The sequence below is a fragment of the Pleurodeles waltl genome, chromosome 11, assembly GCF_031143425.1.
Source record: "Pleurodeles waltl isolate 20211129_DDA chromosome 11, aPleWal1.hap1.20221129, whole genome shotgun sequence".
Taxonomy (NCBI): domain Eukaryota; kingdom Metazoa; phylum Chordata; class Amphibia; order Caudata; family Salamandridae; genus Pleurodeles; species Pleurodeles waltl.
This window is the reverse complement of record NC_090450.1, coordinates 814,680,329-814,698,227: the sequence shown is the minus strand read 5'-3', so window position 1 is coordinate 814,698,227 and position 17,899 is coordinate 814,680,329. Positions and strand designations below refer to the sequence as shown.

Genomic DNA, 17,899 nt, shown 5'->3' with positions numbered 1-17,899 from the left:
GTCCTGTAACAGCTGCCTAAAAAATTTCTTCAGAGTTATGGCCAGTGAATAAGAATATTCGGTTGCACTGTATGGTATTGGTCCAGAAATGACCAACTGGAGAAAAAGTTCCCTCTGTCAGGTGGAATGGCCTATTTATTTACTTATTTGTTCTTTGGTACTCCGGGAGTCCCCTGGGACCAACAGTTCAGATGCCTCTAACTTTTTCTGAGCATATTAACCCTTTCATATGCAACATAAAACCCTCTTTAACTGCTAAATTCTCAAAAACAGCTGTCTGTCAACATTTTGAGAAATGTGTGTTTTTGTTGGGGATAATGTGCTAATACCTAAATTGTGTTTTTATGCTACAAGATGGATTATAAGTGAAATTTTAAATCGAAAGCAACATTGAAAGGAAAGTAAAATGCATTCTGGAATGTGCTTTTCTTTTGTACTACTTTGGCACTATCCCATATTTTTAACAAGGTCTAAATTAAAAAGAAAATAAAGTGCTGAGAGAGTTCTGCATCTGCACTGTTTATTTTCACACACTAGGAAGGATTCATTGCTTGATGTTTGCATCAGCGATCAGCCTGCAGGGTGGGCTAGTCAGGTGTGCTGATTTATGGCCTGAGAAAAGCACTGTCATTGTGAATGTGTTTTTTCAACAATACTGAATTAAATAAGAACTGCTTTGTGAACCATTCATTTATCTTTATTTGTTTAGGAAAGCTAATAATATCTAGCAAATCAACTTATCCTTGTGAGTTTCGGGAAATAATGTACAGTGCAAACTTCTTTTCTGTGAAATACAACCTTTGAAACCACTGGCAAACATTCAATAATAAGGATTACTGATGTAGTATTTATTTTAAAAGTCAAAATAATTTTATTTAGTTAATATTATGTCCTCTGGAGAGTTTTTAAGTCCCTGCCTCCATTATTTTCTATTAGAGTGTGTTGCAGTACCTGTGAGTGGCCAAGTGTGGTGCTTGTCTTACTCCAAGACCGGCTGAAGAACATTTCTTAGCGTTTCATCACATTTAGTTTTTTTTAAGTGTAGTTTATGAATGAGTGCTTGTAGTACCTTGTCCTGCTCTAATCCACTCCTTACTTTTCCCTAAAGCTCTCCTATTTTGTGTAAATTTTCCAGCCTGCCCCCTCGTCCCTTCCAAATTTACTACTAAAAAGTAGGCATACAAGTTCAGAGATCTCAGCCACTGTGGGGCACAGTGAGTGTGTCCTCATCCACACATTAGTGAATAGCGTTTTGCAGTATGTGAGTAGCACCAAAATAGCACTACTAGATTTGTATGATAAGTGTGCTGAAGATAGCCAAGCATGCTCAAACGTCTTCCCATTTATAACTTTGGCTAGAGAGCCTCATCTCAGCTAACTAAGCCTTACTGCATGTATGCTATGATGGTGTTAGGTGTAGTATCCTCCTCACAGCAGGTGCTAAACTATTTTTATAGCTGTTTTTTTTTTTTAAACTATGTCCTATAACATGAATAAAGAACATATTCACTCCTAAAGAAATTGTTCTGACTAGACATTGCGTTTAATGAATAATTTAATGAATGAGTTGTGTCAAATAGTATTTGACTTTCTAATCATTTAACAGCTCCTGGAGTAAGCCTTGACCACTCCCTTCACTACCCTTGGAGTGTGCAAAAATAGACACATGGGTTTCTCTTGGAGAGATTTTGGAATCAAATATCTTTAATACTAGCAGTACACCACAGACATTGTTCATTAATGAGTGACTTCCCTGCTACTTTGCAGAAAAGTTATACAACTAGTGCTCAAGAGATGTAGATCACAGGGTTTATTTGGTAGATGAACCCTAGGCATATGCTTATCTTAACGATCCACTTTTGTTGGAAGGAAACAGTAGTGAAGAAAAATAGCAGCTTAGAAGAATCTGCCTTTGGATGAGAGAATGGGAATGTTCTGTGAAAAGATAGAGAGGTGTATGTGAAGAAAGGTCTGTGGATTATGCAAACACAAAGGAAGTTAAACCAACTTCAATAGTTTTTAGTTGAATAAGCCTTACAGTGGATAGCCCATTGTTATTTTGAATGGCTGTGGTAAATTATTATTGGATTGTATGAGGATTGTTTTATTAATGGCATTCCTACAAAACTAAGGGCCTGATTACAACTTTGGCGGAAGGGGTTAATCCGTCCCAAATGTGACAGATATCTTGCCTACCGTATTACGAGTTCCATAGGATATAATGGACTTGTAATACAGTGGGCAGGATATCCTTCACATTTGGGACGGATTAACCCCCTCCGCCAAAGTTGTAATCAGGCCCTAAGTTTCTAAACATGCATTTACATCCCCTCATACTGGAAAGCATAATAGTAAAGGAATGGGTTTATCATCATCATTATTATTATTCGAATAAAAGGAGGGGAAAGGAGGAGAGTTAGACAATCCAAGTTTTGAGAAGTTTTTAAAAACAAACAAAATCAGAACACACACAGATCTATAGTGAAAGTCTGTTCCAATGATGAGGGCCAAGTTAAGAAAAAGAATGGCTACTGTGTCTATCACAATGAAGATCACCAAAACTGGTAAGTAATGTTATTTTTCTTTTCATAAAACTATTTTTGCCATTTGCTGTACTTTAGTTATGGCCACATTCCTTGTAATCAACTTTCCTCTTTCCAAAGCACACCGAAGGACAATTCTTGGGCTTTCTTCACTTGATATGTCCTTTATGATGATAATTCTCATTGGTCTCATTTCATTGATCTACAATATATACTCTTTATTCACAGCTGGTGGAACAGAGACCATTGCAAGACTACAACCTGATGGCTCATACAGTCTGAATGGTTTCAAGTGGTTTACATCTGCTACCGACTCTGATATGACACTGACACTAGGGCGGGTGATGAATGCCAGAGGACAAACTCAGCAGGTACTGTACTGTACTGTACTGTAATAACACCATCTACTACATGCAGTCCGATAAAGCTATCACTTTAACGAGCCTCCACTCTTCCCTGCTAGTTGTGCCTTAAGATTCCTAAATAGGCACATTACCTATTGTTAAAAATGAAGTTCACCCTGATTTGTCATGCATGCAAATGGACGACTTGCACTGATCAGATGATATTGCACTCTAATAAGGTGAACTGCAAGCCCCGTCATGACCCGTTACTTCCAGGTTTAATGCTGGAATAATGTAAGGAAGAGATAGCAAAGCAATGGTGCTTTGTGGACAATACTGTAGTAGGCAGCCAATTGTGAGTGGGCGGTGCTGCGACTACAGAAAGTGTATAGAAAAAGAATGTATAGGTCTCAGTTTCCACGGCTCTCAAGTCTACTTGGGACAAAGTTACCAACTCCATAGGGTTCACCTTCCTTCCACCCTTCCTGCCACACTTTATCCCACTGGGGAATAATTTAGAATTTACCCAGCCTAGATAGGGCTATACAAAGCATTTGACAGATTGAAATATGGAAAGTGCACCAAGATGGGTGATCTTTTCCAAAAGTGACCCCTACAGCTATTTTAGCAGCTGAAAAAACAACTGCTAAGGTACATCCAACTTAGACATTGAGCTCTACAAAAACCACTTACATCTGCCACCATAAGACCAGTGACTATGTTTGAGAAATTGATTCAAATCAAATAGGTTGACAAATGACTGAGGGTCTCATTATGACTTTGGCGATCGGACCAGCCAACCGGCAAAGCTGGCGGAAACAGTGGCATGTCATTGGCCTCGGCTCTATTAAGGGACCCGAGGCCAATGCAGTTGCACAACAGCACCCTTGGAATGTGCGCCGTCTGTGCTGCGCATTCCTTGGGGTGCCAGCAGGGGGGCCACTGCCCATGCATGGGCCCCCCTGTGGCCCCCAACACTGGCTTTCCGCCAGCCTTTCCATGGTGCTGAAACCACCATGGAAAGGCTGGCGGAAAGTGGACTCGTGATCAGCACGCTGGTGCTGCCATGGGCATCCCCATTGCTGACCATGACTCGGACCGACGCCACCCCTTCGGGATCTGTGATCCCAAAGGTCCCCTGGGGGTCCATCTGCCAGGGTTGTAATCTGGCAGTCAGACCGCCAAGAGTGAGTTGGTCCGACTGCCACCATGACTTTGGTAGTCGCAAGACCTCCAAACTCATAATAAGGCCCTGAGTTTAGACTGAGTTAACGTTCCATAGAAGACACCTTTTTTGTACAGCAGTGGGGAGAGAACTCCTGACTGACTCTGGGTAGAGGTCATTCTCAATGGAACATCCGTGATGAGTAGGGCCATAACAGGCAACGAAAGGACCTGAAAGGTCCTCCTCTGCTGGAACTACCTCCAGCCAAATTACCTAAATAGAGAAATCTAACACATGCTGGCGTAGGTGATATACACAATAGACATACCCAGATGCCACGAGGTGACCATATTTGGATACCTGGGTTTGTTATGCTTTTCCAACACACTTTTAGGCATGACAGCACATAGCACTGAAAATGATGTCAGCACTGCAAGCAATAGCCACCTACTGGGATAAGAAGAGGTGCCGAAAGTGTGGAGTTTGGTGCGTAAGTTATGGAACTTAGCAACTTTTAAAAGGCCGATAGCAGTAGCAGCTACTGGTAGGCCACATTGTGTTGACACTGAATGACAGCACAAGCTATGCCTGTCAACTGAATTTTGATAGTTTGCTTGGGGTTGGGGTGAACAAACTGAAGATGCTGGGCTGGTTTGCTAAGGTGACAATGCACATTTTCATCCGTTCTTTTATTTTTTGTTTATTTTAGGAAAAATGTAGTAAACTCATTTTAAGCTAAATTCCATCCTGCCTTTAAGCTAAATCCTTAAATATACTTAACTTGGATGCATCATTCTGTTAGGAGGCCTTTGGTTGCAGTCCTACTAAAATTCACTTTGGGGCTAGCTGCTCCTGTAATTCCACTGGCAGATGTGATTGATTCTTTCCACAGTCTGTGTAGCAATTTGTAGTAAAACTTCCTAGAGTGCAGAAAGATGTCTGAGAGGTAATTGGTGAAGGCCTGCTTGTGTACAGTTAGTGAAGGTCTACTAGTGTCTAACAAGATCATCATTGCATTTTTGGATGTCATTTGGGTACCATAATCGAGGCTTCTTCCTGACTGTGCCTAACCTAGTATAAAACCTGATGCACAAGAAAGTGGGACAGACTTTTCATTCGCAAGCATCTTTTTTTCCTATGTGGGCGTTGGAATGCATCAAATGGAAGAAAATGATGGAAGATTGCTTAGGCTACTAGAGCATTCAGCAGCCATTTTGGCAGTATCATTCTCAGCAACACCAGTTTCATTTTGAACAGAGGTAAATGTGACCAGCAAACATCTGCCTCTGTGTAAAAACATCAGTTCTCTCTTAGGGGATTTTCCATTTACAGTCATAAGCGGTGAATAGTTCCACCCGCCTGTGGGGACCCCGGCGCACTTTTTCCAATATAACTTTTTAAGTGTTCATGTTCGCCTCACTTCAGGAAGGCCTGCAAAGTCACTTAAGAATGTCCATATGCAGCCTAGAGGAAAGGCTACAGTGCCCAATATTCTTCATCTGGTTTGCTTTAAAAAGGACAAAATTAAGGGCCATGCATTCAAATGCATGAAAGAGTTTAAAATTAAGGAGAAAAAGTATTTCACAAACCTTTTTACAATGCAAAACAATGATGGAGTGCAGGGCAGTGTAGCCCATAGGCTGCTGTTATCAATGAGAAAAAAGGAGACTGTGACTTTAAGAACAGCCAGTCCTCCAGTATCCCATCATGTCTAGAGTGAGGCAGTTACCTCAGTTCTTTTTTCCAGCACCTGCTGACAGGATCCTGGAGCACTGAGCTTGACCTTTTTAGTTTTTTTTTCTCCAAATAAATCAGTGAAATTTTCAGTGACAACTGTTGCACTCAACGTCTTTTGACTTTCTTTCTTCAATTTGGTATTTTTCTGACTGGAATTAGGCTTTTTTCTGAGGAAAAATGCCTTCTCTATTTGACAAATGCCCAAGATGTGGCAGGAAAAAAGCCAAAACAAACCCTCATAATGTCTGTATTATCTGCCTACCATCCTCACATCTTCCTGCCTCATGTAATATCTGCAGTACATTTTCCAGATGTAGCCTGCGTGACAGGGAAAAGATTTGCCTTCAAGGAAAAGCAGAAAGGTGATGCCAGCAAGAAGCCAATGGGACCTCTGAGCGAGGTGAAGGTCAGTCTTCTACCAGTACTCTTCCCTCAGCCTCCAGCAGACGTGGAAGGTCTGAGAGGCATTTTTTCAGCAGAAAATGCTTTCAGTCCCTGTCGACGTCGAGGAGATCGATGTCGAGAGCAGGTACGGTGCCTACATGTTCGCCGTCGAAGTGTGGATCGATGTCGCACGACGTCGAGAGACCGCACAACGCCAAGACGCCACACTATGACGTCGAGGACTCCAGAGGCTCGGCACGCGACGTCAAGGAGTGTGTCGACATTAGTGGATTCTGCGTCGAGAGGAAGGAAATGTCGCCGTCACAGTCAGATGTCGAGGTCTAGGTCGCCGTCGATTGCATCGATGACGAAGGGAGAGGTCGATGTTGAAAAGTCCCCCGACGTCGAGGAGACAGAAGACTTCTAAACAGAGAAGGATTTATTCCTTGGCAGTCACAACGTTCCAAGGAAGTTTCGCCTTTGCTGGTTCTCCTTCCTTCATCTCGGTATCCACCTCCCACCACGTCTCCACCTCCAGCTGCAACTCCGCATCCTCAAGAGCTGCCTTCCCCACTGCCGGCTTCTCCACTGCTCCAGACACCTACGCCACTTTTGATGCCTCAAGCATGGAGCATCACTCCAACTCCCAGATCGCACTCAAGATCGCACCACCGCTTACACCATAGCTATCATACATCTGGCCGTTCTACATCGAGATGAAGGCACTCTCGTCACAGATCGCAACAAAGGTCCAGGTCACGTTCTTTCCGACGCTACCATGGAGAATCTTCATTGTCTACCAGAGGCTGTTCACCTACTATATCTGATTCGCCTCAACCTCGTACGGCACCAGTGGACCACGTTAATACCTTTCAGGAAGTCTTAGTTCGAGGCACAGCAAAACTTAACATTCCAATGGCTGTCCCGACACCAACTACTTCAGTCATTTTTTAAATGCTTCAGCAACGTTCAGCATCAAGACCTTTACTTCCTCTGGTACCGGGTCTCCCAGAACCAGCCATGGAAGTCTTCCTTACACCAGGCATGACAAAGTCTGCTCCTTCCAGTCTACTATGAAGTACCGTCCTCCGGAACAGGACCCTTTGTTTCTACGGTCCGACCCTCCACCGGATTTAGTGATGATCCTTGCAGCCCGTAAATCTCATGCACTTCTCCGTCGGCTACCTCTCCACCAGACAAAAAGAGTAGAAAAGTGGATTCTACAGGCCACAAAGTATGTAGTTCGGCAGCAACATCCATAAAGGCAGCAAGTGCCACAGCCCTCTTGGGAAGATATGATAGGGCCTTGTGCGACTCCTTGCTCCAGTTTGCTGACCATCTAATGAGGGATCAGAAAGAGGATTTTTTAGAGATTGTGAAGGAAGTTGCTATGGTCCCCAACTAGGTCATTAGCACAGCAGCGGACTCATCCTTGCTCTCAGCACATGCATACTGCAATGGGATATCCTTAAGGAGGCATGCCTGGCTGCGTCTAACGTCCCTCAACCATACGCTCAACAACTTATTCAAAACATGCCATTTTCAGGATCCACACTGTTCGTCTCTCATGCCGATGATGAAATGGCATGAATGAAGACAGAACTGGACACTTAGGTCTTGAAAAATCTAACGACCGAAGATCCTTCCGTCCCTTCCAGCGCCGCTACCCTTCTCAGAGGTTTCAAAGCACTCAGTGGCCATCTAATAGATCGCAGCAGCAGTTGCAAAGAGCCTATCAGCCTCAAAAGAAACAACATAGAGTATGAGCGGAACACCAGTCAACATCCAGCCGCAAAACCCTGAAAGTTCTCTTCCCCCGACGCTGTTACCCACTCTAGTGGGGGGAAGCATCACCAATCACTTAACAGAGTGGCAACGAGTTACAACAGGTACTTGGGTCTTAAACATTGTGCAGAATGAGTATTGTCTCAGATTTTCCACTCCACCGCCAAGTATTCCGCCAAAGGCAACCACTTCTCATCTAACCCTCTTAAAGGCGGAGGTTTCCATCTTGCTAGAAAAGAAAGCGATAGAACCAGTTCCTCTCACCTAGAGAAGAAAAGGCATTTATTTCAGATACTTTCTGGTCCCAAAAAGAAAAAAAAAAAGAGTTCAGACCCTTCTAGACCTCAAGGTTGCCATCCATTGGATCAAAAAGTAAAAGTTCAGGATGCTGGCCTTACAACAAATATATCCCCAGGGGACTGGCTTTGCGCAGTCGACCTACACGAAGCCTACTTTCATATCCCAATTGTGAAAAAACATCAAAAGTTCCTGCGATTTGTGGTGGGGAATCAACACTACTAATACACTGTCCTCCCATTTAGTCTCAAATCAGCACCCATAACTTTTTCCAAATGCATGGCTGCCGTACCAGCGCATCTGCAAAAGCACTGAATATTTATTTACCCATATCTGGACAACTGGCTTATCAAGGCAGTCACCATTCCAGAAGCCCAGCAAAACTTCAATTGGACATGCGATCTTCTGTATTGCCTAGGTCTTCGTGTCAATTTTCCCAAGTCCACGACAAAACTTGTCCAGAGACTGTACCTCTTAGGAGCTACCATAGACACGCTGCAGGGAAAAGTGTATCCTTTGGAGGAACGCCGCTTATCAATCCTACAGAACTGCCGTGTGCTCAAGACTCTTCTTCGCCCCACAGTTCGCACAGTTTCCTCACTTCTAGACTCCATGGCCTCCTGCATTTGCCTAACTCCCAATGCTTGTCTCCACATGCGACCTCTCCAGGAGTGCCTGGAGGACCAATGGAATCAACAGACGGGAAACTGGGAAGACAGAATCAGTCTTCACAAACTCCTTTTTATGGTAAATGTGTTTTTTTTTTTTCTATAATCATGGAAACATGACACTTCTACAAAGTGGACATTTCTCTGTGCTAAAACGCTTTGTGTGCTTTTTAATTCGACTTGAGTCCACACTGGGGGATGGGGAGCACATCTCTGCATTCCCCAGCGACAGCTATAAAACTTGGGCACACAACTGGAGCAAAGACCTCTGCCATTTGTGGGCCTGGCTGGATAGATTGGAGGGATAGGTTCCGACACTTGGCCTCTCTGAGCCAGATCCATAGCCCCACTAAAGATTAAGATCTGCATTCCACAGCCCTATGGCAGAAAGAACTGAAATCTAGGGTAGACAACTGTGGTTCAAAGGGTAACCCTCTGGACCTACCCCAACTTCAAAGGCATACTACAGTATTATTACTGGTGCCCCACTGCAGCAAAGTAGAGAATCACTTACAGGAACATGGTGCACACTTCCAGCAGAACCTGTTGTGCACAAAGAGTAGTTAGTGCCCTAGGAAGGGACCACGCACTCTTCCTGCATCACGGCTGGTCTGGGGAAACTGGTTGCTGCTATGTGGAACTCTAAAGTGTGCTCTCCAAGTGCTTGTTGGCTTGTCCCAGTTCTCGGTGGAGGTCTCAGGGACATCAAAGACCTCCCGTGAGGGACCTACAACTTTTACATGTATCATCTGGAGAGTGGTGCCCTCATAAGTGCCTCCATTGTCTGCTGGACATTACCTGGTAGTAGCAGTGCAGGCATGGAACCAAGTATTGTGTCTAGAGACCAGATTTTCCTGGTGCAGAGCTTTAAAAGTACTGCCTCATTCAAGGAATGTGGCCCTTCATGGTGAGGCCATGGCACACATAAGCGTTTAGTTGGTAGTGAGTGAATTCACTGGTTCAGTTGTTGAACCCTACGTGTCCCGCCTTTGTTGAGTGTGCCACATTCCTCTTACGTGACATCCGACTGCATACTCATTGCATGCGGGGTCCGATTCACTTGTTGCGACCCTCTGAGGTGGGGGCGTACCCGGAGCAATGTCACATTCTACCTCATGCAACACTGCTCAACTTACGTCTGTGTGTGTGTGTGTGTGACCGGATTTGTCTAGTGTGACTCAAGTCATCGCGCACCAGACATTCTGCCTCCTTCCAAGGAGGTACAGCATTGGTAACGTTCTGTGTGTGTTATCGGATTTGTCTGGTGCGACTCAAGTCCTTGCGCACCAGACGTTGTGCACAGTCCAGGGAGGTACGGCATTGGTAGCTTTCCGTTTGGCACCGGACATGTCTGGTGCGACTGTCATTGCGCACCAGACATTGTGGCCCATTCTAGGGCAGTACGGTATTTGTACATTCTAGAGTGTGTCTGTATCTGTCTGGTGCAACACAAGTCATCGCGCCCCAGACGTTGTGCCTTCTATCAAGGAGGTGCGGCTTGGTAACTATCCCCTCCTCCCCCACCTTTACCCTGGGGTCCTGAATAAGTGTGATTCCGGCCGTGAGTGGCCTAGTCCCCCAGGGAAAGGGTGCTATCATATCCAGCTTGTAGGGGATGGGGTAGTGGGAACTGATTGGAGAGTGGAGGAAGGTTTGGACTCAAGGGGGATGTGCAAGTGCCGTGACCACTAGCCTGCCAGATATCACCGCATTGGGGTGATCAGAGCAAATGTGAGTGTGTGCTATACTAGCCTGCCTGATATCCATTGTTCTGCTTTCCCTCTTATCTCATAACCGAGCTTACAGAACCTCTCTGGAATGCTCTTCTGAGTTTAAAGAAGACATTTATTGTTATTAATTCCCCACAGCAAGGTTCCTGAGAGACGGAATTAGTAGATTGGAAGCACACGTTCAAAAGTAGTCGCAGCAATGAAAGCAAAACATATCAAAGTACTTCTCAGTTGCAATGTACACAGCAAATATATGAGATTATATTATAGCATAACTTCAAAGCAAAGCATAAAAGTCAAAATTCATCACCGTATGGGCAAGACTGAAGGGCCTATATTCGGCTTCATCTTTCTGGGGTCTGCAAGTTGATGACTCCGGTCAACTGCGAGAAAGAGATTTTCTACCCAAACGGGAGACAGGCAACTGACGTCTAGCTCCTGTCTGAAGTCAAAGCAGATTCAATCTACCTCACCGTAGTCCAGAGTCATCCTTAAAAGCAAACTCAGTGTGAGAACCGAAGAAACTTGGAGAGTGGCCAATTCTCCTGAGCTCCCTCGCTCTCAGACTGGATTACGCGGTAAACACAAAATCTACGTGCTCTTATCAGCTAAGGTCTGGTGTGAAGAAAACCGCTTGGTCCATCTTGTGGAAAAACACAGCTCATCTGCAATGTCTCAACTGCAATGTCTAACCTCACGTTAAAGCCAATAGGCAGCTAACCTAAATATCAAATGTAGTTTAATGTCATGTCAAAGCCAATAGGCAGCTAAACTGAATACAGAATGTAATGGCTAATGCCATGTCAAAGCCAATAGGCAGCTAAACTGAACAAAACATATAATGTGCTACTGGTGAACATTGAGCAACTAATATGCGCAGTGGTGAAACACAGAGTCATTGGTCAAACACAATTAATAGCATCACATCCATGGAACCGCATAACGGTGCAGAGCGAGTGAGTGGGAGTGAGTGCCAGTGACTGACTACACCGCATAGTGGTGGGCGGTACACGTTGTTTCTTGGTCTATAGACTATCACAGATGACGTTGGGCTTTACCTGTGTGGCATATGCTGTGGAACTATCTAAAAGAGCTTCTGTTCTCTGCATCCTAGAAACATGTGACTTTGCAATAGGGAATTCGCTAAGGTGGAGCTCGTGCTGACAGCATGTTGGCATGGCATGAGGGTGCTGGGAGGGAAGGTGTGGGGTTCCAGGCGACCACATGTTGGTTTACAGAGGTAAAAACTAGACCAACTAATGCTCTAATTTTTATGGTAGCCTGGTAGCTTGGTTGAGCAGTTAGGCTAATCTTGGAGAAGTGCAAAGCATTTGTTGTACTCACAGTGTCAGTAAATGAGACCACACACTCAAAGGAATAACTCAAGACCAATTTACAAAAATACTTCCAATTTCTTTAAAAATTTTAAGAGCAACATCATCAGAATTGAATAAGTACTTTTTAACTTATTAATTTTTGCAGTTTTAATAAAAATAGTCTTTTGTGCTTCATTACGCACCATAGGAATCAATGGATAAAATACTTTGAAAATGCACATAAAATCAGGCAATGCGTTTACCAATGTATCCTTTTGACAGGTATGTTGAGGTCGTCGTGGGCACTGTGGACCAGCTGTAGACGTTTGGGCAGCTCCTGGTTTCAGCGGGAGCAGCTGCAAAAACTCAGAGCTTGTTCCAGGCCACTGCTGGGGACCACTTGGAAAAGCACTGCACAGGTGGACTTAAAGGTAAGTCCGGTGGGTCCCCTTGGAGTGTCAATGTCGCAAGGGGTGGGTGACCCTTAGGACACAGCTGTATCTTTGGTGCAGGGCACAGAGTGGCCAGGTGCAGAGCGAATCAGCGAGCCAGGAGCTGTGCGCGAAGGTGTCCTTGGAAGCAGGAGGTACTCTCTTTGAGGGCTGCTTGCAGGTGAGCAGGGGCACTATGATGGGAGGCTGTGGTGGTTTCTGAACTCCCTTGGCTGGGGCGTCCTCCTAGTCTTGTAGGGTTTGTCCCCACTGTCAGGTGGAGTTTGGTCCGGCTGTGGCATCCGGTTCCTTGGTCAGCAGCCGGTTAGTGAAGTGGCCTTCCCTGGGTCTTTGGTCTTGGGTTTCAGGAGAGTGATGCCTTCCTGTTGGAGGGAGATCTTTGGCGATTTGCAAAGACTGAGGGTCCTCTGGGGGTTTGTAGAGTCCGCCCAGTGTCCAAACAACCTCTCAGCAGCGATTGTTGAGTCCTGGGTGCAGCAGGCATGGTTTGGCATATTTTCTGTGTGCATCAGGACTGCAGTTCTTGAGCCTTGGGTCTTCTATGTTGCTGTTGCTGGTTCTCTTTTGTCCTTGGAATCTAATTTCTTGGTGTAGCGATGCCCACTAAATTGTATATTTACTGGACATTTAGGGGAGTACCCAATAGTGACCAATGGATCATCTGCCTTAGGGTGGCTACACCCACTATGGGACCAGTTCCTGTGGGCAGAGGTCAGTCCTCTACACCTGATTGGCTATTTTCCTTCCATGCAAGATGGGGGAAAATGAGATGGAGAGGTCACCTCCCATACAACACCTTAGGGATGGTGCAAGCTTGGGATGACCACTTCTCCTGTCCTTTGTGTGGTATCCCGCATTGCTCCCACCAAAAGTAGCGGTTTGCAATGGGGGCAGCCATCTGCTGCTAGCAGCAGGTTTGGGAGTCGAGTTTCAGGGACGGTAAGCCCTTTAAAGCTCACTTGCAGGGCAGTGCACATTCCTGAGGGAGGGGATGTTTGCACCTCAACCCAGAAAGGGCTTTATTCTGGGACCCAGAGAGCAGGATCTCTCACCTCAGGATTCCAGAATCTTGTCTGGTGGTGGCAGGCTTGTTGTGTCCGGCCAGTAACAATGCCAGGTTAGTTAGTTAGCTTTTGCAGGGGGCACCACTAAGATGACCCCTGAGTACATTTTGTAATAACTCTAATACTCGTACCAGTTTGGATTTATCATTCCGAGTTGTTTGATGTAAAACAGCCCAGGTTTCAGAGTAGCCATCATGTAGCTGTGAAACTTGTACTGACCAGTGTCCAGCACATGTATTGAAATGGCTGCCCTGTCCACTTACTATGTCCCAGGTTTGGCAAGGACACAGGGGCATATTGCTCATGCATCTATGTCCATACATACAGGATAGTGTGCCCTGCCTTAGGGCTGGAAGGCATGCCAAAGGGGTGACTTACTTGTAGTACTTGCAGTGAACAGGGTACACGGGCTGTGTTCCATGTGGAGTTTGTCTTTTAGAATTGCATCAAACACTCAGCCTGCAATGGCAGTGCTGGGTGCTTCTGAATGCATGACACTAGAGGGTGGCACAATCTGTGCTGCTGCCCTCAGAGGCCTACCCTTAGTACACCAAGCCCAGGGTACCTAAGTACCATTTACTAGGAACTTATAGTGGCAGCTAAAGGTATTGACAATTGTATCAATACCTTTGCAATTTTTAGGGAAAGTTTACTGGCACTGGGGACCTGGTTAGCAGGATCCTAGAGCTATCCAGTCCAAGTTGCATCCAGAAACCAGGCAAAAAGTGGGGGATACTGCAAAAGGTGCCGGTTTCCCACACTGCTAATGACATTTTAAACAGTTGGGCCTAGTACTGCTAGTGGTATTTCTAAATGGAATTTATGCCCAGATTTACATGATGTTCATGTTGTGTTAATTAATGTGTGTTGAATACAAACTTTATTTACATACACCTCGTTTGAAGTCTCTTTTGTGACGCTCAGTGTATTCGTTGTGTGGCAGTGCTGTGCCAATGCTTTACAAGTTACTTCTGTGATAAGCCTGACTGCTCTGTGCCAATCTACCCAAGGGTGAGCACAGGTTATACAGTGAGTGTAATCACCCACCCCTGACAGGAGTGGTAGGTTCTCCCTGGCTAGGGCCCGCTTTAGCCAAGCAGAACGTGCTGCCTCGAATAGTGTCCATTTCATTGGTGAATCTTCTCTCTATTGCTGTCTTGTTGTTACTTTTCTTTGTGATGTTCTTTTGCATCCTGCCAATAATCTTGCATCTGGTCTTAAAAAAAAAGTGACCATCTCGTTGATCACTGTCATGTTGTAGCCCCCTCAATGTCAGCTTCAGAGGAACTAAGTGTAGTTGTGCAATAAGTAGTGTTTCAAGTTTGCAGTCCTTGAAATAAAAACATCTGTAATGAATTTGAAACCCCGCATCTTTATAACTTTCTATTCAAGTGTCGAAATGAAAACCACATGCACTTGGTGTAATCTGGCAACTCAGCGATGAAAGTCTGAGCTAATTCAAAGTGTATAACCTCATCCACAGCCAGTCACAATGTGTAGTCTTCAAATAGTAAGCATACTCTTGTTTACCATGGTTTTCTGGGTTTCAGGTTGTATCCCTTTTAGGTGGTGCTTCTGCTCCAAGCTTACTCCAGACTTCTAGTCGAAATTCTGTGAAATGAGATGACTGAAAGAAAGGGGAAAATCCCTTAAAGGTGGTGAAATGGGGTTAATATGAAGGTAGAATAGGGCAACAACCCTGTGTACCTCCTAAAGGGGGCAGAAGGAATATGGGGTATTACTATGACTGTACAGGCGGTGCTGCCTTAATTAAACACTGAGTTCTATCAGAAGATCTGGTAGTAGAAAACTTCCTGCAGCCATTAGATTATCAAAATAGCCAAAACCTAACGCTGTGGCACCCAGAACCTCTACAATATACTGGGAATTGACATGAGACATAACTTCAAAACATTTGTTACTCATTTAGGGAAAACGGTTGAGTTCCTGTGTCAGTAAGGAGCGGAAGAGGACCTGCCTTATTCAGTGCTAGTGTCTCCAGAGCAAATAAGTCATTTGGGAGCTCTCTGAAATTTATAACGCTTTTTGTTGGTCCACAGCCTGTGACGTCTCAGAATTTTCATCCTCTCGCTCCAGATTTTTTAACAAGATATTTCTTTCCTTCTGTTGCAACACAATGTTTTGACAGCCTACCGAAATGTCCAACACTCAGTATGATGAGCTGGTTTATGGTAAATGGTTGCCATTCTTTCCGTGGCACTGCAGTTAACCCTGGCAAGGAGGTATCTTTCCCATCTTGTCCCACACATTGCATGCTCCTGGTCTCCCACTGCTGTATCACCGTATCCTCTGGTTGTTGCTTCAGAGCAATTACGTTTTTCAAATCTGGTGGACATTAAGCAGATTTCCATTTCTCTCCTACACTTCAGTTGCCATGTGGCCATTATCCCAACTTTCTGCTGCCTTCACACCTCAGTCCATGGTCATCAAACTCATTGTCTGCCGTCTACATGGTGGTCTCCACATTGCCACTTGCAGCTGTCATCAGTGCGGCTCACGCCTCTGGCCTTGGTTTGTGGATTCCGTAGTGCCACTGAAAATATTCTCTGAATAGCAGTCCGATTCTCTTGGGTATACTCGACTGGACGCACCTTCATAACCATTTTCTTTGAGGCATGCTCAATTGGACGCACCTTCATAACCAGTCCAGCTCATCAGGGTGTGCTGATTCGTGTTTATTTATTGGTGGGGAATCTGCTGATTGTCTCCCAACCCAGTAGTCGTTGATTCGACTTAACTGCTTACTGGGTGCAAAGGTGTTTTGTTTCGCCCCTCAGGAACCTGTAACTTTCCTCACCTCGCCTGGGAACTGGCTTCCAGGTTCAGTCAAATACCAGATTGCGAACTCCCATTTTTCCCTCCTTCTAGTCATGTTTCTCTGAAGGCTGAATGGCGACCCAATCCGAATAACCATGCCATTAGACATTGTTAGCAGCGTCAGTAGGTCACAGAAAGTGGGGCCACCATGGTAGTCACATGTCCACATCCCTCTAATTCCATGCCACTTTCATTTTTAAAAACGGATCCCAGGTTGAATTTTCTGTAACTCCTGAGTACTCATTTACAGTTGTAAATTGTTTTGCCCTTAAACTACCTGGGGAAGTTACTGTTGCATTTTCTGCTTTTTTGTTGTTGTTTAGTGCTTGCATTCTATTTTCATGTACTACAACAAAATATGATCAGCTGTTCCTAAATAGTTTAGATACATAGACCTTCATTACCAGTGGCAGAATTGAATCTGTAGCGTTAACTAATAATGAAATTCTGCTGCCCTCAATTACAAATGTCGCTAGGCCTGGAATTATCTGGTTTGTACATTCTGGACTGGAGATTTCTGAATTGGAAACACTGGACCTTTCAGATGCTGTGGGGTCAGAGGCTGTGAGTAGAAGCACAGACTGCCCCACCAGACCTCTGCAGCAGCATGGGGGAGCAGCTAATGCTTCCTCTATACAGATACAAACCTTCTCACCATCCTTCCCATGCATCCCCCACCGTCCCTCCCGCTGAGATTTTCATGCAGCTGACAGCAGATAGAAAATGTCAGCAAGGTTCTTCCTCTAACTTACATTAAAAGACCTGGGATATCCAGGCCTTTACTGTTATGCCCATTTTACTGAAAATGTGCCTGTGTGTACAGAGTTCATTCAATTAAAAATGGCGTCTCGCTTGTTTAGTTTATCCGACTGCTGTCGGAAGCAAGTTCTTTTTTTTTTTCTTTTTTTTTTTTTAATTAACAGTCCTTCTGAACAGCGCAGTACATTTCATATTCATTAGGTATGTGGGTCACTTTAAGAAGTGTGTAAGACTCAAGACATCAGACTTGATAGAAAATAGATGCATCACGTTTGGAATTATTCTCTGGTCTCTAAATAAATGCGTTTTTTGTTTCTCATTGGAGCAAAATTCCTTCTTCCATTACATCAACCGGGGATATTTCCACAATACAGGAACATTTGCAACCTTTTTATATGGCTGGTTGCATCAATCAGAAGTGTAAATTGGCATCATACCAACTACACATCCATGGGAAAATCAAAGCTTTAATATCCCTTCAGAGGACTTTAAGACGGCCTTACACTTCCTCGTTCCTTTAGATATTGTTGAAGGTAACTCGCTCCATGCCAGATCACCCTAAACATCCACTGCTTCTTTCTGATCAACTCTTCATGTGGTAGGTTGGCTCATCTCTAACGCAAAAACTTAGACCGTTTCACCCCAATCACTGAGTAGCTAAACTGGCTGCTTATAGAAGCCTCCATCAGGCAGCTAAAGATCTACTGGAGGTAAAACCAGCCTCCTTCTCAAAATCTCTAAAACAAGGTAAAGGAAAACTGCTAACCAGACCTCCTCCTTCCTGGGCCCTAGACCTTGGAACTCCATTACCTATGAC

The 17,899-nt window shown here is 44.7% G+C and overlaps 1 protein-coding gene across 1 annotated transcript in view; it reads left to right on the top strand.

Moving 5' to 3' along the window:
• The window catches only part of LOC138266157 (acyl-CoA dehydrogenase family member 11-like), a 449,188-nt gene that overhangs the window by 161,735 nt on the left and 269,554 nt on the right, over positions 1–17,899 (top strand). The window contains exon 6 of the mRNA XM_069214616.1: positions 2,772–2,914. Within this exon, the coding sequence (XP_069070717.1) occupies positions 2,772–2,914 (143 nt within the window). The remainder of the gene's footprint in view (positions 1–2,771; positions 2,915–17,899) is intronic.